Source organism: Tachyglossus aculeatus, chromosome 21, assembly GCF_015852505.1.
Source record: "Tachyglossus aculeatus isolate mTacAcu1 chromosome 21, mTacAcu1.pri, whole genome shotgun sequence".
NCBI lineage: Eukaryota > Metazoa > Chordata > Mammalia > Monotremata > Tachyglossidae > Tachyglossus > Tachyglossus aculeatus.
The window spans coordinates 3,458,168-3,484,393 of record NC_052086.1 but is presented as its reverse complement, the minus strand read 5'-3'; the positions used below and the strand labels follow the sequence as shown (position 1 = coordinate 3,484,393).

At 50.5% G+C, this 26,226-nt stretch overlaps 1 protein-coding gene across 1 annotated transcript in view; it reads left to right on the top strand.

Annotated features, from left to right (window-relative positions):
• The first annotated feature begins 222 nt into the window (after positions 1-222).
• CASTOR1 (cytosolic arginine sensor for mTORC1 subunit 1) overlaps positions 223-26,226 on the top strand; it is a 34,591-nt gene continuing 8,587 nt past the window's right edge. The window contains exons 1-4 of the mRNA XM_038763011.1: positions 223-374; positions 3,005-3,075; positions 13,740-13,933; positions 20,496-20,628. Coding sequence (XP_038618939.1) covers positions 262-374; positions 3,005-3,075; positions 13,740-13,933; positions 20,496-20,628 — 511 coding nt within the window. The 5' untranslated portion in view covers positions 223-261. The remainder of the gene's footprint in view (positions 375-3,004; positions 3,076-13,739; positions 13,934-20,495; positions 20,629-26,226) is intronic.

The following is a 26,226-nucleotide window of genomic DNA, read 5'->3' as shown; positions in this document are numbered from 1 at the left end:
CCTGGGGGGCGTGGCCCGTGGCGACGGGGCCTATGGGGGCGTGGCCTGCGCGAGCGGGGCCAATGAGGGCGTGACCTTTGATTGGGGGCGTGGCCCGGGGAGGGCGTGGCCGGAGAATGTGGGCGTGTCCCGAGGGGGCAGCAGGGGCGGGCGGACGGACGTTTGTGGCGGAGGGCGCCGCTGCGGCGCCTTTAAGAAGGCCCGGCCGTCCGTCCGTCCGTCCGTCCGGCCATCCCCCGGTCCGTCCCTCGGTGCCCGGGGATGGAGCTGCACATCCTGGAGCACCGGGTGCGGGTGCTGAGCGTGTCCCGCGGCGGGCTGTGGCTCTACACGCACCCGCTCATCAAGCTGCTCTTCCTGCCCCAGCGCTCACGGTACTGCCCCGCCCCACCGGGCGGACCGGACCGGACCGGACCGGACAGGACCGGACCGGACCGGACCGACGGACGCCCACCGGGGGACAAGGCCGGGGGGCGCGGGCCTGGGGGCGGGGGAGGACGGGCACCGACACCGAGCCCGACCGGTCTGACCGGCCCCCCGCCCCCGCCCCCGCCCCGGACGCCACAGGGACCAGCAGCTGCGCCCTCCTTCTTCCTTTCTCTCCTTCTTTCCTTCCCTCTTTCCTTTCTTTCTTCCTTCCTTCCCTTTTTCCTTTCTTTCTTCCTTCCTTCCCTCTCTCCATCCTTCCTTCCTTCCCCCTCTCCTTTCTTTCTTTTTTCCTTCACTCCTTTGTTTCTTTCTTCCCTCTCTCCTTCCTTCCTTCCCTCAATCAATCGTATTTATTGAGCGCTTGGGAAGTACAAGTTGGCAACATATAGAGACAGCCCCTACCCAACAGTGGGCTCACAGCCTCACTCCTTCCTTCCTTCCCTCACTCCTTACTCCTTCCTTTCCTTTCCCCTTCCCTTCCTTTCCTTTCCCCTTCCTTTCCTTTCCCCTTCCTTTCCTTTCCCCTTCCTTTCCTTTCCCCTTCCTTTCCTTTCCCCTTCCTTTCCTTTCCCCTTCCTTTCCTTTCCCCTTCCTTTCCTTTCCCCTTCCTTTCCTTTCCCCTTCCTTTCTTTTCTTTTCCCCTTCCTTTCTTTTCCTTTCCCCTTCCTTTCCTTTCCCCTTCCTTTCTTTTCTTTTCCCCTTCCTTTCTTTTCCTTTCCCCTTCCTTTCTTTTCCTTTCCCCTTCCTTTCTTTTCCTTTCCCCTTCCTTTCTTTTCCTTTCCCCTTCCTTTCTTTTCCTTTCCCCTTCCTTTCTTTTCCTTTCCCCTTCCTTTCTTTTCCTTTCCCCTTCCTTTCTTTTCCTTTCCCCTTCCTTTCTTTTCCTTTCCCCTTCCTTTCTTTTCCTTTCCCCTTCCTTTCCCCTTCCTTTCCCTTTCCTTCCTTTTCCTTTCCCCTTCCTTCCTTTCCTTTCCCCTTCCTTTCCTTTTCTTTCCCCTTCCTTTCCTTTTCTTTCCCCTTCCTTTCCTTTTCTTTCCCCTTCCTTTCCTTTTCTTTCCCCTTCCTTTCCTTTTCTTTCCCTTTCCCTTTCCGTTTCCCTTTCCCTTTCCGTTTCCCTTTCCCTTTCCGTTTCCCTTTCCCTTTCCGTTTCCCTTTTCCTTTCCGTTTCCCTTTTCCTTTCCGTTTCCCTTTTCCTTTCCGTTTCCCTTTTCCTTTCCGTTTCCCTTTTCCTTTCCGTTTCCCTTTTCCTTTCCGTTTCCCTTTTCCTTTCCGTTTCCCTTTTCCTTTCCGTTTCCCTTTTCCTTTCCGTTTCCCTTTCCCTTTCCGTTTCCCTTTCCCTTTCCGTTTCCCTTTTCCTTTCCGTTTCCCTTTTCCTTTTTCCCCTTCCCTTTCCTTTTCCTTTTCCTTTCCTTCCCGTCTTCCTGCCCAGGGAGGGGAACTCAAAACCCTACAGCCGCACCCCCACCAAAACCCACCCTCCAGACAGAGACTGTGAGCTCTCTGTGGGCAGGGAATATGTCTTTTATATTGTTCTGCTGTCCTCCCGCAAGCACTTAGTACGGTGCTCTGCACACAGGAAGCGCTTAGTAAATACAACCGATGGACTCCCCTCCCCATAGCAAATTTGCAAGCTTTCTCTCCGCCTACCCCCCAACTTTGGGTCTCCCCTCAGCGAGCTACCCCCCACCCCCAGGGCAACCGTGCGGCCCTGAGGCTGGGGAGTGGACTCCTTGGGGCTCCCCGGGCCCTGCTGGGGCGGGGCAGGATGAGGTGGGACAGCTGCTCAGGGCCTGCAGGACACAGGTCGGGGTTGGGTCCGGGGCAGGGCGGCCGGCGGGAAACAGAATTGGATGGGTTCAGGGCCATCGTGGAGGAAGACTAGGCCTCTACCCTGCTCCTCCTTGACCTCCTTCCTCGTCCTCCTCCTCCTCATCATCCGGCTAGGAGTCGGAGGGTCTGCTCTGTCCACTCCGGCTGGCCCCGCTGCCCTCCACGATGGGGCTGAAGCTCTTGGGGGTAGAAGGGAGCTCAGCCGGGCTCCTTGGGAGATGGGAAGGAGGATCCCTGGACTCCCGGCTCCTCCCGACCGATGGACTGGATGGGAGCCCGTGGCCCTGCGGGGCCCCGGGGGGAGAGGCCACCCTGGAGGAGTCGGGCTCGTCATGGAGGAGGAAGGAGGTTGCAGGGCCAGGCATGGAGGACTGCGGGTCTGGCCAAGAGGGGGGTGCTTAGAGATCCTGATTTTTCCCCCCACCCAGTGAAGCCCTGGAGCCTGGGGAGGGAGAGACTGCCTTGTGGGATGTTTTAGCAGGGTCAGACCTGACCTTTTGACCCCCACCCCGGGGGCTGTGGGCACAGGCGGGTGGGCTTGGGTGTCAGTTGGGGTCTTCTCCAGCCAGCTGGCCAGAACATGCCCCCTTTCCCTGTCGGGAGCCAGGTTCCCGTGGCAGGTGGAATGATGCCGAGGTCAGAGGTCAGATCAAAGTCCACCCGGGCAGCATCCCTGCCCCTCCCTGCGCAGCTGCAGGCCTGGAAGGAGGGAGGGACCCACAAGACTCCCGCCATCCTCTCTCCACAGGTGCAAGTTCTTTAGCTTGACGGAGACCCCGGAGGATTACACCCTCATGCTGGACGAGGAGGGCTTCAAAGGTACCCTGGGCGCAGCTGGGCCATCATCACAATCATAATAATCATCCTCATGGTATCTGTTAGGCGCTTTCTACGTGTCAGGCGCTGTTCTAAGCGCTGGGGTAGATACAAGATCATCGGGTCCCCACCCCACGTGGGGGCTCACGGTCTTAATCCCCATTTTACAGATGAGGGAAGGGAAGTGACTTGCCCAGGGTCGCACAGCAGCCGAGTGGCGGAGCTGGGTTTAGAACGCCTGACCGTTTGATTCCCGGGGCTGTGCTGCTTCTCCTGGACTCTGCCCGGCCTCCACCTCAGTCGGTTTGTGGAGCACTTAATGTGTGCAGAGCACTGTACTAAGCACTTGGCAGAGGACGATAGAAGAAAAGAATAGTCACGGTCCCTGTCCGCACTGAGTTTACCAGCCTCCCTCTTCAGTCAGTCGTATCGATTGAGCGCTGAACGTACGCCGAGCGCTGTAGAGAAGCAGCGTGGCTTAGTGGAAAGAGCACGGGCTTTGGAGTCAGAGGTCAATCAATCAATCAATCGTATTTATTGAGCGCTTACTGTGTGCAGAGCACTGTACTAAGCGCTTGGGAAGTCCAAGTTGGCAACAGATAGAGACAGTCCCTACCCAACAGCGGGCTCACAGTCTAAAAGGGGGAGACAGAGAACAAAACCAAACGTACTAACAAAATAAAATAGAATAGATATGTACAAGTAAAATAAATAGAGTAATATGTACAAACATATATACAGGTCATGGGCTCGAATCCCGACTCCGCCATATGTCTGCTGTGTGATCTTGGGCAAGTCACTTCACTTCTCTGGGCCTCAGTTACCTCATCTGTAAAATGGGGATGGAGACTGTGAGCCCCACGTGGGACAACCTGATCACCCTGTATCCTCCCCAGCACTTAGAACAGTGCTTTGCACATAGTAAGCACTTAACAAATGCCAATTATTATTATTACTAGCACTTGGGAGAGGACAGTCCAACAAAATAACGGACATTCCCTGCCCACCACGAGCTTACCCTGGCCCCCACACCCTCCCTCTCCCGCCGCTGCCGTGGCTCCGGGGGCTGAGGCTGGCTTGTCAGCGTCTCGTTGTAACATGCTCCTGCCCGCCTCTCCCCAGCCTGCGGCTTTCCCACCCCTCCCTCCCTGCAAGAAATTCCGCATCCGGGGCTGGGCCGTGGGCCGGTTGCCCCCGGAGTGCGGGAGCGGGTGGGAAGGGAGCTCACTGGAGGTATGGTGGGTGGGCGGTCAGGATCCCTGGATTCTGGTGGTCCTCCTCCTCTTCCTCGGTGAGCTCCCTGCCCTCCCTCCTGCAAAACCACGAGGCCCCAAATGGGCCAGGCCGTGTCCACACTGGCCGCGTAGCCCCACTAGGCCCAACCTCTTAGGTTTAGCTCCAGAACGGCTCCAGTGAGCCCACTGTTGGGTAGGGACTGTCTCTGTGTGTTGCCGATTTGTACTTCCCAAGCGCTTAGTACAGTGCTCTGCACATAGTAAGCGCTCAATAAATACGATTGAGTAAGCGCTCAATAAATACGATTGATGATAATTCTGATACGTGGTAAGCGCCATGGGCCAAACACTGTGCTGATCGCAAGGGTGGATGAGACACAGACCCTGTCCCACCCGGAGCTCACGGCCTAAGTGGGAGAGATTAAGATTACTGACGAGGTAACTGAAGGCCGGAGAAGTGGAAGTGACTTCCCCAAAGTAGCGCAGCGGGGAAGTGGAGCTGGGATTAGAACCCAGCTCCTTTCATCCCCAAGACCAGGTTCTTCCCACTAGGAAGACGGTGCTCTAGCTGATATGGCCTGGGAATCAAAAGGATCTGGGTTCTAATCCCAACTCTGCCACTCGTCTGCTGTGTGACTTTGGGCAAGCCACTTCATTGCTCTGGGCCCCTGGTACCTCATCTGTAAATAATAATAATAATGATGATAGCATTTATTAAGCGCTTACTATGTGCAAAGCGCCGGAGAGGTTACAAGGTGATGAGGTTGTCCCACGGGGGGCTCACAGTCTTCACCCCCATTTTACAGATGAGGGAACTGAGGCCCAGAGAAGTGAAGTGAGTTGACCAAAGTCACACGGCTGACAGTTTGCGGAGCCGGGATTTGAACCCACGACCTCTGACTCCAAAGCCCGGGCTCTTGCCACTGAGCCACTGCTGCTTCTCAAACGGAGATTAAGTCGGTGAGCCCCACGGGGGACAGGGATTCTGTCCAACCTGATTAGCTTGTATCTCCCCCAGTGCTTAATACAGTGCCTGGCACATAGTAAGCGCTCAACCAACACCATAAAGAAGGAAAACGGGCCTCATCTTGCCTCGTCCCTCACCCCCGTCTGGTTCCGAGGGGTGTCTCCCTTCTCCCTCCCTGGCGTTCACCGGGGCCGAGCAGACTGTAAGCTTGTCGTGGGCAGGGAGTGTGACTGTTACTGTATCGTCGTCTCCCAAACGCTCAGTACAGTGCTCTGCACGCAGTACGCGCTCAATAAATGCGGTTGAATGAATGAAATGGGGTTTGAGGACTCTGTTTGCCCGGCTCAAAGACTGCCCTGGTCTGGCTGGGGGCTTCTGGGCAGTCTGCCCCCGCTGCGCCTAGGAGGCCGAGCCGCTGTGATGAACGCAGCCGGCGGGCCCGCCCTGGCTCCCCTCCCGTCCCGCTTGGGTCAGGGAAGGGAAGGGAGGGTGGCAGGGAGCTCCGGAGGCCGGGCCGGGAAGGAAGGAAGCTGACGAGGCTGGAGTTGGTGCCAACAAAGAAGGCTTTGTGCCGCTCCCAGGGCCCCGGCCCGGAGCTGCCCATGATGTACTGCACAGTTTGTGCCGTGTCCGGGTGACCAGTCCACCCACCCCTGGAGCGAGGGAGGGAGGGGTGGGGGTCCCTTGGGGAAGGGGGCACCCACTAAGCCCCCTTCCCTCCCCCCGGCGCCCTGATGGGTCAGAGGAGGCAAGAAACGAGTCCGGGGGGTGGGGTCTAAGGGCAGCCCGTGACCAGGATTAAACATTCAGGTCCGCGAAGATGGGGGCCTCTTCGGGGCGGGATAGCACCAGTGACCCCCTTAGAGTTTCTGGGTTAAAGATTTGCGGATTCCATAAAGTTGTTAAAAAATTAGCCTCCCTCCTGGTGAAAATCCCAGGCCAAGGGGCAGCGGAGAGGGAGTGTGGTGGGGGAAAGGGTACTGGCTTTTGTTTTTTTTTTATGGTACTTATTAAGCGCTTACTGGGTGCCAGCACGGTACTAAGCACTGGGGTAGATCCAACCTCATCATATTGGACGCATTCCCCGTCCCACGTGGGGCTCACCGACTTAATCCCCGCTTTACGGATGAGGGGACTGAGGCCCAGAGAAGGGAAGTGACTCACCCAAGGCCCCACAGCAGACAAGTGGAGGAGCTGGGACTAGAACCCAGGTCCTCCTGACTCCCAAGCCACTAGGCCACGCTGGTTGAGGGCAGGTGGGGCTAGACTGGACCCCCCCCCGGTTAATTTCTAGACACCTTCTCCCTACTCACTATCAATCATATTTATTGAGCCTCTTCTCTTGGCAGACCAGTCCATGGTATTTATTGAGTGTTTACTCTGGGCAGAGCATTGTATTAAGCGCTTTGGAGAGGACAAAACCACTGATAGGCCCAATCCCTGCCCTCAGGGAGCTAACAGTCCAATGGGGGAGACCGACTTCAAAAAAAATATCAGGTAGGGGCCACGGCCAAGAGTCAGGAAATATGCCTGAGTGCTTTGAAGGTGGGAATAGGGGAGAGATGTTGGGGAGGGAAAACTGGGGTGTGGGGGCGGTGAGAGATTATACCAGGAAGGGTTTTTTGTGGAAGAGAGGGGATTTCAGTCCGGTTGTGGAGGCGGGAGCTGAAAGCACTGTAGTGAACGCCCGGGAGAGTATAATGGAGTTAATAGATGTGGTTAGGAGAGAAGCAGCGTGGCGTCGTGGGTAGAGATTGGTCCTGGGAGTCAGAGGGGTCCTGGGTTGATTCATTTATTCATTCAGTCGTATTTATTGAGCGCTTACTGCGTGCAGAGCACTGGACGAAGCAGTTGGGAAGTACAGTTCGGCAACAGACGGTCCCTACGCAGCAACGGGCTCACAGTCTAGAAGGGGGGCCGATCCCGACTCCGCCACTTGTCTGCTCCGTGCCCTTGGGGAAGTCACTTCTCTGGACCTCAATACCTCCTCTGTAAAACGGGGATTGAGACGGTGAGCCCCACGTGGGATGGGGACTGCGTCCAACCCGATTTGCTTGTATCCACCCCGGCACTTAGTAATAATAATAATAATAATAATGATGATGGCATTTATTAAGCGCTTACTATGTGCAAAGCACTGTTCTAAGCGCTGGGAAGGTTACAAGGTGATCAGGTTGTCCCACGGGGGGCTCACAGTCTTGATCCTCATTTTGGAGGTGAGGGGACTGAGGAACAGAGAAGTTAAGTGACTTGCCCAAAGTCACACAGCTGATAATTGGCAGAGCCGGGGTTTGAACTCATGACCTCTGACTCCAAAGCCCGGGCTCTTTTCGCTGAGCCACGCTGCTTCTCTAATGAATGACTATTATTAATGCAGTGTTTACTACATGCTGGGGGGGGAGGGGAATACAAGGTGATCATGGTGATCCTGTATATATGCATGTATGTTTGTACGTATTTATTACTCTATTTTACTTGTACATTTTTATTCTATTTATTTTATTCTGTTAATATGTTTTGTTGTCTGTCTCCCGCTTCTAGACTGTGAGCCCGCCCGCTGTTGGGTGGGGACCGTCTCTATATGTCGCTAACTTGTACTTCCCAAGTGCTTAGTACAGTGCTCTGCACACAGTAAGCGCTCAAATACGATTGAATGAATTAATGAATGACTATTATTAATAGAAAGTTTACTACGTGCAAAGCACTGTTCTAAGCACTGGCGGGGATACAAGGTGATCATGGTGATCCTGTATATATGCATGTATGTTTGTACTTATTTATTACTCTATTGATTTTACTTGTACGTATTTATTCTATTTATTTTATTCTGTTAATATATTTTGTTTGGGTCTCTGTCTCCCCCTTCTAGACTGTGAGCCCACTGTTGGGTAGGGACCGTCTCTAGATGTTGCCAACTTGGACTTCCCAAGCGCTTAGTACAGTGCTCTGCACACAGTACCCGCTCAATAAATACGATTGAATGATTATTATTAATACAGCGCTTACTACGTGCGAAGCACTTTTCTAAGCGCTGTGGGGGGTGTTCAGGCTGATCAGGTTGTCCCATGAGGGGCTCACCGTCTTCACCCCCATTTTCCAGATAATAGTAATAATGGCATGAGCCCGCTGTTGGGTAGGGACCGTCTCTATTTGTTGCCAACTTGTACTTCCCAAGCGCTTAGTCCAGTGCTCTGCACACAGTAAGCGCTCAGTAAATGCGATTGATTGATTGATTGATCCAAAGCCCGGGCTCTTTCCACAGAGCCAGGGGCCGTGGCCATCAGGCGCTTGAGGGGGCGGGGACTCCGCCTCCATGCGCCCCTGTAATGGTCAACTCCTCGGCAAGGCACGAAACAGGCAGCAAAGACATAGGGGGTGTCCCCCCGAGCCCCCCGACACTCACAAGTACAGTGCTTGGCACTTGGTAAGCGCTTAAAAAATACCACTGTTATTATTAGGTAGAAGAAATAGTGTTTATTAAGTGCTTACTTTGTGCAGACCACTGTACTAAGCGCTGAGGAGACGCAGCTGGGTGTTCTCCCACTCTTTTCTGCGTCGCCCTGACTTGCTGCCTTTATTCATCGCCCCCAGCCCCACTTATGTCTGTAGCTGCCACTCGTTTATTTCTATTAATGTCTGCCTCCCTTCTAGACGGTAAGCTCGTCATGGGCAGAGGATGTGTCCGTTTACTGTCGTATCGTCCTCTCCCAAGCGCTTAGTACAGTGCTTTGCACACACTAAGCACTCAGTAGATGCCATCGAGTGAGTGACTGAATGGGTACAGTGAGTAGGTTGGTGTTCGGTGAGCTGGCTGAGTTTTATAGCAGGAAATAAGTGAGGAAAGGTAGGATGGGGTGAGCCGCCCGAAAGCTTTAAAGCAGACGATAATAATAATAATAATGACATTTGTTAAGCGCTTACTATGTGCAAAGCACTGTTCTAAGCGCTGGGGAGGTTACAAGATGATCAGGTTGTCCCACGTGGGGCTCACAGTCTTTATCCCCATTTTACAGATGAAGTAACTGAGGCCCAGAGAAGTGAAGTGACTTGCCCGAAGTCATACAGCTGACAAGTGGCAGAGTGGGATTTGAACCCCTGACCTCTGACTCCAAAGCCGGGGCCCTTTTCACCGAGCCACGCTGCTTTTTTTGCTCGATGCGGAGGTGGATGGGCAGCCACTGGAAGTTCTTGAGAAGGGATATGTGGACTGAAACTTTTTTATTTTTAGAAAAACGATCTGGGCAGCAGAGTGAAGTATGGATTGGGGTTGGGTAGAGACCATTCATTCATTGTCATATTTATTGAGCACATACTGTGTGCAGAGCACTGTTTTAAGCGCTTGGGAAGTACAAGTTGTTACTCAAAAGTACTCCAGTGGTTGCCCATCAACTTCCGCGTCATACAGAGACTCTCTGCGATCGGTTTTAAAGCCCTCAGTCCCCTGGCCCCCTCCTACCTCACGTTGCCGCTCTGCCAGCCTGCACCCTTCGCTCCTCTAATGCCAACCTACTTACTGGGCGCCTATCTCGCCGCCGACCCCTCGCCCTGGTCCCGCCTCTGCCCCGGAGCGCTCTTCCTCCTCATATCGGACAGTCGCTCTCTCCCATCCCTTTCACCGGCGTATTGAAAGCACATCTCCAAGAGGCCTTCCCTAAATCCTCATTTCTTCTTCTCCCACTCCCATCGGCGTCGCCCTTGCACTCAGATTTGCATCGGCGCTTAGAACGGTGCTCGGTACGTAGTAAGCGCTTAACAAATGCCGTCATCATCCTCGCCACCCTTTATTCACCACAACCTCAGCCCCACAGCACTTATATCCGTATTTGATTCATTGATATTCCTGTCTGTCTTCCCCTCTAGACTGTGAGCTCCTTGTAGGCAGGGAACGTCTACTCTTTTGTATCGTCCTCTCCCAAGCGCTTAGTACAGTGCTGTGCACTTAGAGCCGTGCAGTAGAGGGAAGGGAGCTCCCTGATGGGCATCCCTGCTGTCTCCTCGAGACCGGAAGCCTGTTGTGGGCAGGGAATGTGTCTCTTGTACTCTCCCAAGCTCACAGTACAGTGCTCCGCGCACAGTAAGCGCTCAGTATACACCACTGATTGATTGATTTAATCTCCTCCCTGGGCCCCCTCCCAAGCCAAGCTGCTGAATGCCAACTTGTACTTCCCAAGTGCTTAGTACAGTGCTCCGCACACAGTAAGCGCTCAATAAATACGATTGATTGATGAGGAAGGGGCTCTCTGCCCCCTGCAGAGGCCGAGAGACCTCCCTCTCGGTCCAGAGATCTCTCACCCTCCAGGCTTGGCCTGTGAGTCAAAGACACGTAAGGGAGCTGGGACTAGAACCCAGGTTCTTCTGATTCCCAGGCCCGGGCTCTAATAATAATAATAATAGCATTTATTAAGCACTTACTATGTGCAAAGCACTGTTCTAAGCGCTGGGGAGGTTACAAGGTGATCAGGTTGTCCCACGGGGGGCTCACAATCATAATCCCCATTTTCCAGATGAGGGAATGGAGGCAGAGAGAAGTGAAGTGACCTGCCCAAAGTCACACAGCTGAAAATCGGCAGAGCTGGGATTTGAACCCGTGACCTCTGACTCCAAAGCCCTGGCTCTTTCCACTGAGCCACGCTGCTTCAACACCCCTACTCGATTGCGTACCCCAAGTGGCACAGGGGCTGTGACCAAGTTGATGATCTTGTATCCACCCCAGCGTTTAATACGTTGCTTGTTACATAGTAAAGTATTAAACACGGTGAGCCCGTTGTTGGGTAGGTACCGCCTCTATCTGTTGCCGATTTGTACTTCCCAACCGCTTAGTACAGTGCTCCGCGCACGGTAAGCGCTCAATAAATGCGGTTGAATGAAATACTGTTGTGAGAAGCAGCGTGGCTTAGTGGAAAGAGCCCGGGCTTGGGAGTCGGAGGTCGTGGGTTCTATTCCTGACTCCGCCATTCATTCATTCAATCGTATTTATGAGCACTTACTGTGTGCAGAGCACTGTACTATGCGCTTGGGAAGTACAAGTTGGCAACATTTAGAGACGGTCCCTCCCCAACAGTGGGCTCACAGTCTAGAAAGGGGAGACAGGGAACAAAACAAAACGTATTAACAAAATAAAATAAGTAGAATAAATACGTACATAAAATAGAGTAATAAATACGTACAAACATATATAGAGCCACTTGTCAGCTGTGTGACTTTGGGTAAATCACTTCACTTCTCTGGGCCTCAGTTACCTCATCTGTAAAAGGGGGATCAAGACTGTGAGCCGCATGTGGGACAACCTGATTAGCTGGTATCTACCCCAGAGCTCAGAACAGTGCTTGGCACCTAGTAAGCGCGTAACAAATTTTCAGCGCTTAGAACAGTGCTTGGCACATAGTAAGCGCTTAACAAATACCATTATTATTATTATTATTATTATTATTAGCAGAATAACACTCTCCAGAATCTTTGATGGAAAGCTGCTGAATCTTGAACCTTTCTTCACTTCTCTGGGCCTCAAGTTACCTCATCTGTAAAATGGGGATCAAGACTGTGAGCCCCATGTAGGACAACCTGATTAGCTGGTATCGACCCCAGAGCTCAGAACAGTGCTTGGCACCTAGTAAGCGCGTAACAAATTTTCAGCGCTTAGAACAGTGCTTGGCACACAGTAAGCACTTAACAAATGCCATCATTATTATTATTATTATTATTATTATTATTATTATTATTATTAGCAGAATAACACTCTCCAGAATCTTTGATGGAAAGCTGCTGAATCTTGAACCTTTCTTCACTTCTCTGGGCCTCAAGTTACCTCATCTGTAAAAGGGGGATCAAGACTGTGAGCCCCATGTAGGACAACCTGATTAGCTGGTATCGACCCCAGGGCTCAGAACAGTGCTTGGCATCTAGTAAGCGCATAACAAATTTTCAGCACTTAGAACAGTGCTTGGCACATAGTAAGCGCTTAAATACCATTATTATTATTATTATTATTATTACTAGCAGAATAACACTCTCCAGAATCTTTGATGGAAAGCTGCTGAATCTTGCACCTTTCTTCACTTCTCTGGGCCTCAAGTTACCTCGTCTGTAAAAGGGGGATCAAGACCGTGAGCCCCATGTGGGACAACCCGATTAGCTGGTATCGACCCCAGAGCTCAGAACAGTGCTTGGCACCTAGTAAGCATGTAACAAATTTTCAGCGCTTAGAACAGTGCTTGGCACATAGTAAGCGCTTAACAAATACCATCATTATTATTATTATTATTATCATTATTATTATTATTATTATTATTAGCAGAATAACACTCTCCAGAATCTTTGATGGAAAGCTGCTGAATCTTGAACCTTTCTTCACTTCTCTGGGCCTCAAGTTACCTTGTCTGTAAAATGGGGATCAAGACCGTGAGCCCCATGTGGGACAACCTGATTAGCTGGTATCTACCCCAGAGCTCAGAACAGTGCTTGGCACCTAGTAAGCGTGTAACAAATTTTCAGCGCTTAGAGCAGTGCTTGGCACATAGTAAGCGCTTAACAAATCAGCGGGCTCGCAGTCTGGAAGGGGGAGACAGACAACAAAACAAAACAGGTTGACAAAATAAAACAAATAGAATAAATATGTACAAATAAAATAAATAGACTCCAAAGCCTGGGCTATTTCCACTGAGCCATGCTGCTTCTCAAGCTGCTTCTGGTTATCCGTCTACAAGACTTTCTCCAAACAATGAAATTCTCCAACGCCCTGCTATGGGACAAGGAAGATTCAGATGCTGGTGGTATCAAATATTTCTTTCTGCATCAGATATTTAAGAGACATCTATAAGACGGTGTTGAAAATACAATCGACACCTTTTCCTCTCGGCTGGGACATCACAACACTATGTTAGGAAATACTTGGACAGTGTTAAAAGCCATTGGAAAACGTTTAGTACATATTTGCTATTTTTATTTTGTTAGTGATGTGCATCTAGCTTTAATTCTGTTTGTTCTGACGGTTTTGACACCCGTCTCCATGTTTTGTTTTGTCGTCTGTCTCCCCCTTCTAGACTGTGAGCCCGTTGTTGGGTAGGAACCGTCTCTATATGTTGCCAACTTGTGCTTCCCAAGCGCTTAGTACAGAGGTTACACACAGTAAGCGCTCAATAAATACGATTGAATGAATGAATATAGCTTTAATTCTATTTGTTCTGACGGTTATGACACCTGTCTACATGTTTTGTTTTGTTGTCTGTCTCCCCCTCCTAGACTGTGAGCCCGCGATTGGGTAGGGACTGTCTCTAGATGTTGCCGACTTGTACTTCCCAAGCGCTTAGTACAGTGCTCTGCACACAGTAAGCGCTCAATAAATGAATGAATGAATGAACAAATACCATTATTATTATTATTATTATTACTAGCAGAATAACACTCTCCAGAGTCTTTGGTGGAAAGCTGCTGAATCTTGAACCTTCCCTCCCCCCGGCCTCCCGCAGAGCTGCCCCCGTCGGAGTTCCTGCAGGTGGTGGACGCCACGTGGCTGGTCCTGAACGTGCTGTCCAACAGCAGCTCGGCCCCCGACGTCCCGGCCGTGGGAGTGACCAAGATCGCCAAGTCGGTCATCGCCCCCCTGGCCGAGCACCACGTCTCCGTCCTGATGCTGTCCACCTACCAGACGGACTTCATCCTGGTAAGAATGGGTGGAAGGGGGGACTCACACACACACACACACACACACACACACACACACACACCCTACACCTCAATGCCGTGTGTGTGTTTGGGGTGGAGGGACATCCCGGTATTTAATTCATCATCATCATCATCATCAATCGTATTTATTGAGCGCTTACTATGTGCAGAGCACTGTACTAAGCGCTTGGGAAGTCCAAATTGGCAACATGTAGTGACAGTCCCTACCCAACAGTGGGCTCACAGTCTAAAAGGGGGAGACAGAGAACAAAACCAAACATACTAACAAAATAAAATAAATAGAATGGAAAGTACAAGTAATTCACCCAAGTGATTTTCCTTCCCGAGGGAGCCTTTCAATCAATCAATCAATCAATCAAATCGTATTTATTGAGCGCTTACTATGTGCAGAGCACTGTACTAAGCGCTTGGGAAGTACAAGTTGGCAACATATAGAGACAGTCCCTACCCAACAGTGGGCTCACAGTCTAAAAGGGGGAGACAGAGAACAAAACCAAACATACTAACAAAATAAAATAAATAGGATAGATATGTACAAGTAAAATAAATAAATAAATAGAGTAATAAATAGAGGAGCATCACGTTGGGCACAGTCCCTATCCCGCGTGGTCTCCGTGGCCCCGTGGGTAGAGCCCAGGCCTGGGTGTCGGGAGGACCTGGGTTCTAATCCCGCCTCCGCCACTTGTCTGCTGTGAGACCACGGGCAAGTCACCTCACTTCTCTGCTCTTCAGTTCCCTCGTCTGGAAAATTCATTCGTTCAGTCGTATTTATTGAGCGCTTACTGTGTGCAGAGCACTGTGCTAAGCGCTTGGGAAGTACAAGTCAGCAACATAGAGAGACGGTCCCTACCCAACCACGGGCTCACAGCCTAGAAGGGGGAGACAGACAACAAAACAAAACATGGAGACGGGTGTCAAAACCGTCAGAACAAATAGAATTAAAGCTAGATGCACATCACTAACAAAATAAAAAGAACAGCAAATATGTACTAAACGTTTTCCAATGGCTGTTAACACTGTCCAAATATTTCCTAACATAGTGTTGTGACGCCCCAGCCGAGAGGAAAAGGTGTCGATTGTATTTTCAACACAGCCTTATAGATGTCTCTTAAATATCTGATGCAGAAAGACATATTTGATACCACCAGCATCTGAATCTTCCTTGTCCCATAGCAGGGCGTTGGAGAATTTCATTGTTTGGAGAAAGTCTCGTAGACGGATAACCAGAAGCAGCTTGAGAAGCAGCTCAGTGGAAAGAGCCCGGGCATTGGAGTCTATTTATTTTATTTGTACATATTTATTCTATGTATTTAATTTTGTTAAATGGGGATTACGATTATGAGCCCCGTGTGGGACAGGGACGGTGTCCAACCCGATTTGCTTGTAACCACCGGAGCGCTTAGTTCGGTGCCTGGCACGTAGTAAGCGCTTAACAAATACTGTTATTATCATTAGTTTTCGGATCAATCCATCAGTGCTGTTTACTGAGCGTCTGTTTTGCGCAGAGCTCTAAGAGCTTGGGAGACGACCAACCGACCAGAAGTAGGAGGGAGAACAAGTATTGAATCCCCTTTTTATAGATGAGGAAGCTGAAGCCCAGAGGGGTTAAGTGACTTGCCCAAGGTCACACAGCGGGCGAGTGGCAGAGCTGGAATTAGAACCCAGGTCCTCCGACACCCGGGCTATTTCCATTAAGTCACGCTGCTTCCCCGCCCCTTTCCTCTCATTCTCCCCCTCGTCCCCCTCTCCATCCCCCCCCATCTTACCTCCTTCCCTTCCCCACAGCACGTGTATATATGTTTGTACATATTTATTACTCTATTTATTTATTTATTTTAATTGTACATATCTATTCTATTTATTTATTTTGTTAGTATGTTTGGTTTTGTTCTCTGTCTCCCCCTTTTAGACTGTGAGCCCACTGTTGGGTCGGGACTGTCTCTATATGTTGCCAACTTGTACTTCCCAAGCGCTTAGTACAGTGCTCTGCACACAGTAAGCGCTCAATAAATATGATTGATTGATTGATTTTTTTTTTTCCCCCCCCCGCCTCCAGTGATTTCCAGGTGAACTTCCTGGAAGAGGCGGATGGAGGATTGGGAGGAAGATGGGCTAGGTCACCTGATGTCACGCGGGGGTGAAGCAGTGTGGCCCAGTGGCTAGAACACAGGCCTAGGAGTCAGGACTCCCGGCTCTGCCGCTTGTCTGCTGTGTGACCTGGGCGAGTCACTTTATGATGATAATAATAATAATAATAATGGCACTTATTAAGCGCTTACTATGTGCAGAGCCTCATCTGCAAAATGAGGATTAAGGCTGTGAGCCCCGCCTCATTAGCTTGTATCTACCCCAGCGCTTAGTACAGTGCCTGGCACATAGTAAGCCCTTAACAAATATCATAAAAAAGGGGTATTCTTCCACCCACCTCCCCATGCCCTCTTCGAATCCCCCAAACCACAACTCGCCCCAGCTTCAAAGCCCCTTCCTGAAATCCCCCCTCCTCCGGGAGGTCTTCCCTGATGAATTCCCCGCACCCGCTAGACTGTCAGCTCGTTGTGGGTAGGGAACGTGCCTTCCAACTCTGTTGTATTGTCCTCTCCCGAGTGCTTAGTACAGCGCTCTGCACCCAGGAAGCGCTCAATAAATACCATCTGTGACCGCCCCACCCCCTGTGGTTTCGTCGATACTCAGCTCCCTCAATCACCCGTCAGTGGGTGGGCCCCGAGCGTGGTGCTCTGTACTAATCAATCAATCAATCATATTTACTGAGCGCTTACTATGTGCAGAGCACTGTACTAAGCACTGTACTAAATGTTTGTGTCCCCCCCCAATTCCCGCTCCGAGCGGAAGCATCATAAACTAGGTTGCCAGGGGCCTGGGAGGGAGGCGGCAGTGGCGGCGGACAGGAAATCAATCAATCAATCAATGGTATTTATTGAGCGCTTACTATGTGCAGAGCACTGTACTAAGCGCTTGGGAAGTCCAAGTTGGCAACATAGAGAGACAGTCCCTACCCAACAGTGGGCTCACAGTCTAAAAGGAAATGAAGACAGCGGGCGGACACAACCTGTTGCCGGAGTTGGAATGGGAATGGGAACCGGGAAGTGGGACTTGGCGGGGCCCATGGAAAGAGAGCAGGCTGTTTTTAGCGAAGGAAGGCAGAGGGAATGGGACCGTTGGAGAGAGGAATCAATCGGGGTATTTATTTTTTGATAATAATAATAATAATGATAGCATTTGTTAAGCGCTTACTATGTGCAAAGCACTGTTCTAAGCACTGGGGGGGGGGGATACAGTGTGATCAAGTTGTCCCATGTGGGGCTCACAGTCTTAATCCCCATTTTTACAGATGAGGTCACTGAGGCTCAGAGAAGTTAAGTGACTTGCCCAAGGTCACACAGCAGACTTGTGGCGGAGCCGGGATCCGAACCCATGACCTCCGACTCCAAAGCCCGGGCTCTTTCCACTGAGCCACACTGCCGATATGCCCAGGCACCGTTCTAAGCGGTGGGGTAGATACAAGCGAATTGGGTTGGACAAATGTCCCAAGTGGGGATCACTGTCTTAATCCCTGTTTTACAGATGAGGGAACTGAGGCCCAGAGAAGTCAAATCAATCAATCGTACTTATTGAGCGCTTACTGTGTGCAGAGCACTGTACTAAGCGCTTGGGAAGTACAGGTTGGCAACATGTAGAGACTGTCCCCTACCCAACGGTGGGCTCGCTGTCTAAAAGGGGGAGACAGAACAAAACCAAACATGCTAACAAAATGAAATAAATTTTATTTAAATGACTGGCCCAGGGTCACACAGCAGACATGAAGCGGAGCCTGGAATAGAACCCAGGTCCTTCTGACTGCCGAGACTGGGCTCTAGCCATTAGGCTACACCGTTCCTCCTGATAGTTGCCAATGTAATAGCCCCTGCACGGAGAAGCTGCCGACTGCAGAGCACTGTACAGAGCTCTCGGGGGAGAGGAGAGGAGAGATTAAGGATTGGATGCCTGTCCTTGAGTGGCTTATAGTCTTGTAAACCTTTAAAGAGCATGTCTAGGAGACGTGAGTGTGGCTTGGCGGTTAGAGGCCCTGCATTCTCATCCCGGCTCCTCCACTTAGCTGCAGGGAGACCTTAGGCAAGTCACATCACTGCCCCGGGCCTCGGTTTCCTCACCTGACATACGGGAATTCAGCAGCTGTTCTTCTCCCACTTAAACTGTGAGCCCCATGCGGGGCGGGATTGCGTTGGACTGGATAATAATGGGATTTATTAAGTGCTTACTATGTGCAAAGCACTGTTCTAAGCGCTGGGGAGGTTACAAGGTGATGGGAAGTTACAGTGGGAGGTTACAAGGTGATTAGAGAACCACCGTGGCACAGGGGAAAGAGCCCCGGCTTTGGAGTCGGAGGTCATGGGTTCAAATGCCACCTCCGCCAATTGTCAGCTGTGTGACTTAGGGCAAGTCACTTCACTTCTCTGGACCTCAGTGACCTTATCTGTAAAACGGGGAATGAGATTGTGAGCCCCCCGTGGGACAACCTGATCACCTTGTAACCTCCCCAGCGCCTAGAACGGTGCTTTGCACATAGTAAGCGCTTAATACATGGCATCATTATTAAGAGAAGCAGCGTGGCTCAGTGGAAAGAGCCCGGGCTTTGGAGTCGGAGGTCATGGGTTCAAATCCCGGCTCCGCCAATTGTCAGCTGTGTGACTTTGGGCAAGGCACTTAACTTCTCTGGGCCTGCTACCTCATCTGTAAAATGGGGATTAAGACTGTGAGCCCCCCATGGGACAATCTGATCACCTTGTAACCTCCCCATTGCTTAGAACAGTGCTTTGCACATAGTAAGCACTTAATAAATGCCATTATTATTATTATTATTATCAGGTTGTCCAACCGGGGGCTCACAGGCTTGATCCCCATTTTACAGATGAGGTAACAGGCATGAGAAGTGAAGTGACTCGCCCCAAGTCACACAGCTGACAATTGGCGGAGCCGGGATTTGAACCCATGACCTCCGACTCCAAAGCCCCTGCTCTTTCCACTGAGCCACGCCGCTTCTCTGATTATCTTGGGTCTCAACGCTTAGCATGGTGCTCGGCACATAGGGAGCGCTTAACAAATATTATCGTTGTTCTGTAGACTACTAAGTCACTTCCTCACTGGTCTTTCTGTGTCTATTGCCGCTCCTCTTCATCATGTCACTCTACTGGCCGGATCTTTTACAGATGAGTTCCCTCATCTGTAAAATGGGGATTAAGGCCGTGAGCCTCACGTGGGACAACCTCATCACCTTGTATCCCCCCCAGCGCTTAGAACAGTGCTTTGCACATAGTAAGCGCTTAATAAATGCCATCATCATCATCATCTTTTTCGTAAAACCATGATTCTGGCTATGTCCTCACTCCTCCCCGGCTGCACGTTCCCTCTGTGTGGAACGCAATCTCCTGGCCTTTGGCTTTAATCGTTCCTTCGGCTCTTCTCCTCCTTACCTATCCACTCCCGTGTCCCGTTAACCCCTCCCCAACTCGCCCTCTTCATCCCTCTCAGACTAACCTACTCTCCGTGCTTTTTTTCCTCATCTCTCCTGCCCCTTCCCTTTGGCCTGCCCCATCCTTCCTGCCCGGAAGCTCGTTCTCGGGTGGGGAACGCATCCGTAATTCTGTTGTGTTGTCTTCTCTCAAGCGCTCGGTACAGTGTCCCGCACAAAGTCAGTGTTCAGTAATAATAATAATGATAATGATGGTATTTGTTAAGCGCTTACTATGTGCAATCAATCGGTCAATTGTATTTATTGGGCGCTTACTGTGTGCAGAGCACTGTACTAAGCGCTTGGGAAGTACAAGTCGGCAACACATAGAGACGGTCCCTACCCAACAGTCTAGAAGGGGGACAGCACAAAGGGGGAGGGGGACAGTGCAAAGCACTGTTCTAAGCGCTGGGGTAGAAACAAGGTAATCTAGAACTTCCCCATTCTAGACTGTGAGCCCACTGTTGGGTAGGGACCGTCTCTGTATGTTGCCAACTTGTACTTCCCAAGCACTTAGTACAGTGCTCTGCACACAGTAAGTGCTCCAATACGATTGAATGAATGAAAGGTAATCGGGTTGTCCCATGTGGGGCTCACAGTCTTAATCCCCATTTTACAGATGAGGTCACTGAGGCCCAGAGAGGTGAAGTGGCTCGCCCAAAGTCACCCAGCTGACAAGTGGCGGAGCCGGGATTAGAACCCGTGACCTCTGACTCCCAAGCCCCGGGCTCTTTCCACTGAGCCACCCTGCTTCTCAGTACCACCGACCGATCGGAACTCGGTCCCCTTTCCCATCCGGCAGGCCGTCTCCCGCCCCGTTTCCGAAACCCTCCGGAAAGCCCGCCTCCTCCCGGAGGCCTTCCCCGGCGGATCTCCCGTCTCCCGATTGCCGTCGCGGCGTCCCGGGGCCATCTGTGTGCCGTGTTGGCTACCGATGGTTGGCGTTTACGGGGGAAAGGGGGGGCTGAGGCCTCTCCCGGTCCCCCACCCCCTTCCCCATCCCCTCCTCCAGGTGCGAGAGCAGGACCTGCCGGTAGTCATCCACACCCTGGCCCGGGAGTTTAACATATTCCAAGAGGTGGACGGGGAGGCCGAGCCTGTGGCCTGTGATGACAACAGTAACGGCTTCCACAGACTCAGGCACGGTGAGTCTGGGGGCTGGGATGAGGGGGGCGGACTTGGGGGGGGCTTTATTCTTCCCCCCCGGGGGCTCGCACAGCTTTGGTGGAGAGCGTCTAGTGGTTGCGATGCCCTGTATTAACAATAATCGTAATAATCACGGTGCTTGTTAAGCGCTTACTATATGCCCAGCACTCTTCTAAGCACTTACCATGTGCAGAGCACTGTACTAAGCGCTCGGGAAAGTACAATACAACAATAAAACAGTGACATTCTCTGCCCACAACGATCAGACGTAGCACCTGGTCCACACTAATTATATTTGTTCTGATGACTTTGACACCTGTCTACATGTTTTGTTTTGTTGTCTGTCTCCCCCTTCTAATCAATCAATCGTATTTATTGAGCGCTTACTGTGTGCAGAGCACTGTACTAAGCGCTTGGGAAAGTACAATGCAACAATAAAACAGTGATATTCTCTGCCCACAACGATCAGACATAGCACCTGGTCCACTCTAATTGTATTTGTTCTGACGACTTTGACACCCGTGTACTTGTTTTCTTTTGTTGTCTGTCTCCCCCTTCTAATCAATCAATCAATCAATTGTATTTATTGAGCGCTTACTGTGTGCAGAGCACTGTACTAAGCGCTTGGGAAAGTACAGTGCAACAATAAAACAGTGATATTCTCTGCCCACAATGATCAGACATAGCACCTGGTCCACTCTAATTGTATTTGTTCTGACGACTTTGACACCCATGTACTTGTTTTCTTTTGTTGTCTGTCTCCCCCTTCTAATCAATCAATCAATCAATCGTATTTATTGAGCGCTTACTGTGTGCAGAGCACTGTACTAAACGCTTGGGAAAGTACAATACAACAATAAACAGTGACATTCTCTGCCTACAACGATCAGACGTAGCGCCTGGTCCACTCTAATTCTATTTGTTCTGACGACTTTGACACCTATCTACATGTTTTGTTTTGTTGTCTGTCTCCCCCTTCTAATCAATCAATCGTATTTATTGAGTGCTTACTGTGTGCAGAGCACTGTACTAAGCACTTGGGAAAGTACAATACAACAATAAACAGTGACATTCTCTGCCCACAACGATCAGACGTAGCGCCTGGTCCGCTCGAATTGTATTTGCTCTGACGACTTTGACACCTATCTACATGTTTTGTTTTGTTGTCTATCTCCCCCTTCTAATCAATCAATCAATCGTATTTATTGAGCGCTTACTGTGTGCAGAACACTGTACTAAGCGTTTAGGAAAGTACAATACAACAATAAAACAGTGACATTCTCCACCCACAGTGATCAGACCTAGCGCCTGGTCCACTCTAATTGTATTTGTTCTAACGACTTTGACACCTGTCTACATGTTTTGTTTTGTTGTCTGTCTCCCCCTTCTAATCAATCATTCGTATTTATTGAGCACTTACTGTGTGCAGAGCACTGTACTAAGCGCTTGGGAAGTCCAAGTTGGCAACATATAGAGACGGTCCCTACCCAACAGCGGGTTCACGGTCTAGAAGGGGGAGACGGTGAGCCCGCTGTTGGGTAGGGACCGTCTCTCTACGTTGCCAACTTGTACTTCCCAAGCGCTTACTCCAGTGCACACAGTAAGCGCTCAATAAATACGACTGAATGAATGAATGAAGGGGCTCCAGGTTTTAAGAGGGAGAGTGTCTTAGCACCATTTTACAGATGAGGAAACAGAGGTCCAGAGAAGTGACTTGTCCAAGGTCACCCAAGCAGGCTGGCGTTAGAGCCCTGGTCTCCTGACTCGGGGCCACTAGGCCATGCTGGGCTATGGGGGGGCTCGCTTTTTCCCCTCCTTTCACCACCCCCACACCCTTAAGGCAGTGGGGAGCGGTCCTAAGATATCCAGGCCTAAGTCCAATATCAATCAACCACATTTACTGAGCGCTTCCTGTGTGCAGAGCACGAGACTAAGCATCCGGGAGAGTGCAGTAGAACAGAGCTGGTAGACCCGTGTCCTGTCCACAGCGAGCTTACGTACTTGTTTATTCTATTTATTTTATTTTGTTAATTTGTTTTGTTCTTTGTCTCCTCCTTCTAGACTGTGAGCCCACTGTTAGGTAGGGACCGTCTCGATATGTTTCCAACTTGTACTTCCCAAGCGCTTAGTACAGTGCTCTGCACACAGTAAGCGCTCAATAAATACGATTGATAGAGGGGGAGACAGATGATAATACAAATAAAGTTGCGGATCCGGACGTAAGCGCCGTGGGGCTGAGGGAGGGGTGAATAAAGGGAGGAAATCCAAGTGCAAAGGAGATGCAGGAGGGAGTGGGAGAAGAGGAACTAAGGGCTTAGTCGGGGAAGGCCTCTCGCAGCGGTGACTTCAATAAGTCAGTCAATTGTATTTATTGAACGCTTACTGTGTGCCGAGCGCTGTACTAAGCACTTGGGAGAGTGCGAGAGGCCTTCCCAGACTATGCCCCACCTTTTCCTCATCTCCCACTCCCTTCTGCGTCAACCTGACTTGCTTCCTTTCCTCTCCCCCGTTCCCCCCTCCAGCCCCACACCACCTATGTCCGTAGCGGTAATTTTATTTACTAGTACTGATGTCTCGACTGGAAGCTCGTTGTGGGCAGGGAAAGTGTCTGTCTTTTTATCTGCTTTTGTTCTCTGCCTCCCCCTTTTAGACTGTGAGCCCACTGTTGGGTAGGGACTGTCTCTATATGTTGCCAACTTGTACTTCCCCAGCGCTTAGTACAGTGCTCTGCACACAGTAAGCGCTCAATAAATATGATTGATTGATTGATTTATCGTTCTTTTGTCCTCTCCCAACCACTTAATACAGTGCTCCACGCACCATAAGAACTCAAATATTCATTCGGTCGTATTTATTGAGTGCTTACTGTGTGCAGAGCACTGTACTAAGCGCTTGGGAAGTGCAAGTCGGCAACATAGAGAGACGGTCCCTACCCAACAACGGGCTCACAGTCTAGAAGGGGCAGACAGACGACAAAACAAAACAGGTGGTCAGGTGTCAAGTCGTCAGAATAAATAGAAGTAAAGCTAGATGCACATCATTAGAACAGTGCTTTGCACATAGTAAGCGCTTAATAAATGCCATCATTATTATTATCAATTAATCAACCAATCAATCATATTTATTGAGCGCTTACTGTGTGCAGAGCACTGGACTAAGCGCTTGGGAAGTACAAATCGGCAACACGTAGAGACAGTCCCTACCCAACAGCGGGCTCACAGTCTAGAAGGGGGAGACAGAGAACAAAACCAAACATACTAACAAAATAAAATAAATAGAACAAAAATATGAGCACTTAATGTGTGCAGAGCACTGTACTAAGTGCTTGGGAAGTACAAATCGGCAACACATAGAGACAGTCCCTCCCCAACAGCGGGCTCACAGTCTAGAAGTGGGAGACAGAGAACAAAACCAAACATACTAACAAAATAAAATAAATAGAACAAAAATACGAGCACTTACTGTGTGCAGAGCACTGTACTAAGCGCTTGGGAAGTACAAATTGGCAACACATAGAGACAGTCCCTCCCCAACAGCGGGCTCACAGTCTAGAAGGGGGAGACAGAGAACAAAACCAAACATACTGACAAAATAAAATAAATAGCACAAAATTATTATTATTATCATTGACAAAATAAATAGAATAGTAAATATGTACAAGTAGAATAAATAGACGTAGTCTCCGTCCACTACAAACTTGCAGTATAGAGGGGAACTTTCAGTATAAGGCTTTGAAGCGGGGGAGAGTGGTTGTCTGTCAGATAGGACAGACTGTGAGCCCACTCTTGGGTAGGGGCCGTCTCTATATGTTGCCAACTTGTACTTCCCAAGTGCTTAGTACAGTGCTCTGCACATAGTAAGCGCTCAATAAATACGATGGAATGAAGAGGGAGGGTGTCCTAGGCCAGAGGCAGGCCGTGGGCGAGGGGTCAGCGGGTGAGATGGAGGTACGGTGGAGTTACTGGACAACAGAGGCCAGAATTAATGTCGGGGATTCCTCCTGCTTCTTCCCGTTGGGGTGATGGCCCTAACGCAGAGCGGCCACCGGAGAAAAGCTGTGGGACCAGGCCTGCGGCCTTTGAGCCCGGCTCCGGTCACACTTGTCTGCTGTGTGACCTTGGACAAGTCCCTTCACTTCCCCCGGCCTCCGTTCCCTCATCTTTCAATCAATCAATCGTATTTATTGAGTGCTTACTGTGTGCAGAGCACTGTACTAAGCGCTTGGGAAGTACAAATTGGCAACATGTAGAGACAGTCCCTACCTAACAGTAGGCTCACAGTCTAAAAGGGGGAGACAGAGAACAAAACCAGACATACTAACAAAATAAAATGAATAGAATAGATATGTACAAGTAAAATAAATAGAGTAATAAATATGTACATACATATATACAGGTGCTGTGGGGAAGGGAAGGAGGTAAGATGGGGGATGGAGAGGGGGATGAGGGGGAGAGGAAGGAAGGGGCTCAGTGTGGGAAGGCAAGGAGGTAAGATGGGGGGGATGGAGAGGGGGATGAGGGGGAGAGGAAGGAAGGGGCTCAGTGTGGGAAGGTCTCCTGGAGGAGGTGAGCTCTCAGTAGGACCTTGAAGGGAGGAAGAGAGCTAGCTTGGTGGATGGGCAGAGGGATTGGGGGCAATCCAGGCCAGGGGGTCGATGGCGGGACAGGCGAGAAAGAGGTACGGTGAGGAGATTAGCGGCGGAGGAGCGGAGGGTGCGGGCTGGGCTGGAGAAGGAGAGAAGGGAGGTGAGGTAGGAGGGGGTGAGGTGATGGATGGACAGCCTTGAAGCCCAGGGTGAGGAGTTTCATCCTGATGCGCAGATTGATTGGTAGTCATTCGAGATTTTTGAGGAGATTTCAAATGGGGATTGAAACTGCGAGCCCCACGGGGGACAGGGACCGCGTCCAACCTGATTTGCTTGTATCCGCCCCAGTGCTTAGTGCAATGCCTGGCACTTAGCACTTGCCCAGTGCTCAGAGCGGTGCTTTATGATGGCATTTATTAAGCACTTACTATGTGCAAAGCACTGTTCTAAGTGCTGGGGAGGTTGCCAGGAGATCAGGTTGTCCCACGGGGGGCTCACAGTCTTAATCTTTTAGACTGTGAGCCCACTGTTGGGTAAGGACTGTCTCTATATGTTGCCAACTTGTACTTCTCAAGTGCTTAGTACAGTGCTCTGCACACAGTAAGTGCTCAATAAATAATTGATTGATTGATTAATCCCCATTTTACAGATGAGGGAACTGACGCACAGAGAAGTGAAGTGACTTGCCCAAAGTCACACAGCCGGCAATTGGCAGAGCCAGGATTCAAACCCATGATCCCTGACTCCAAAGCCCGTGCTCTTTCCATTGAGCCATGCTGCTTGGCCAATAGTGAGCCCTTAACAAATACCATCATTATTATTAGAGAAGCAGCGTGGCTCGGTGGAAAGAGCTGGGGCTTGGGAGTCAGAGGTCATGGGTTCTAGTCCCGCCTCCGCCACTTGTCAGCTGTGTGACTTTGGGTAAGTCATTTCACTTCTCTGTGCCTCAGTGACCTCATCTGTAAAATGGAGATGAAGCCTGTGAGCCCCACGTGGGACAACCTGGTTACCT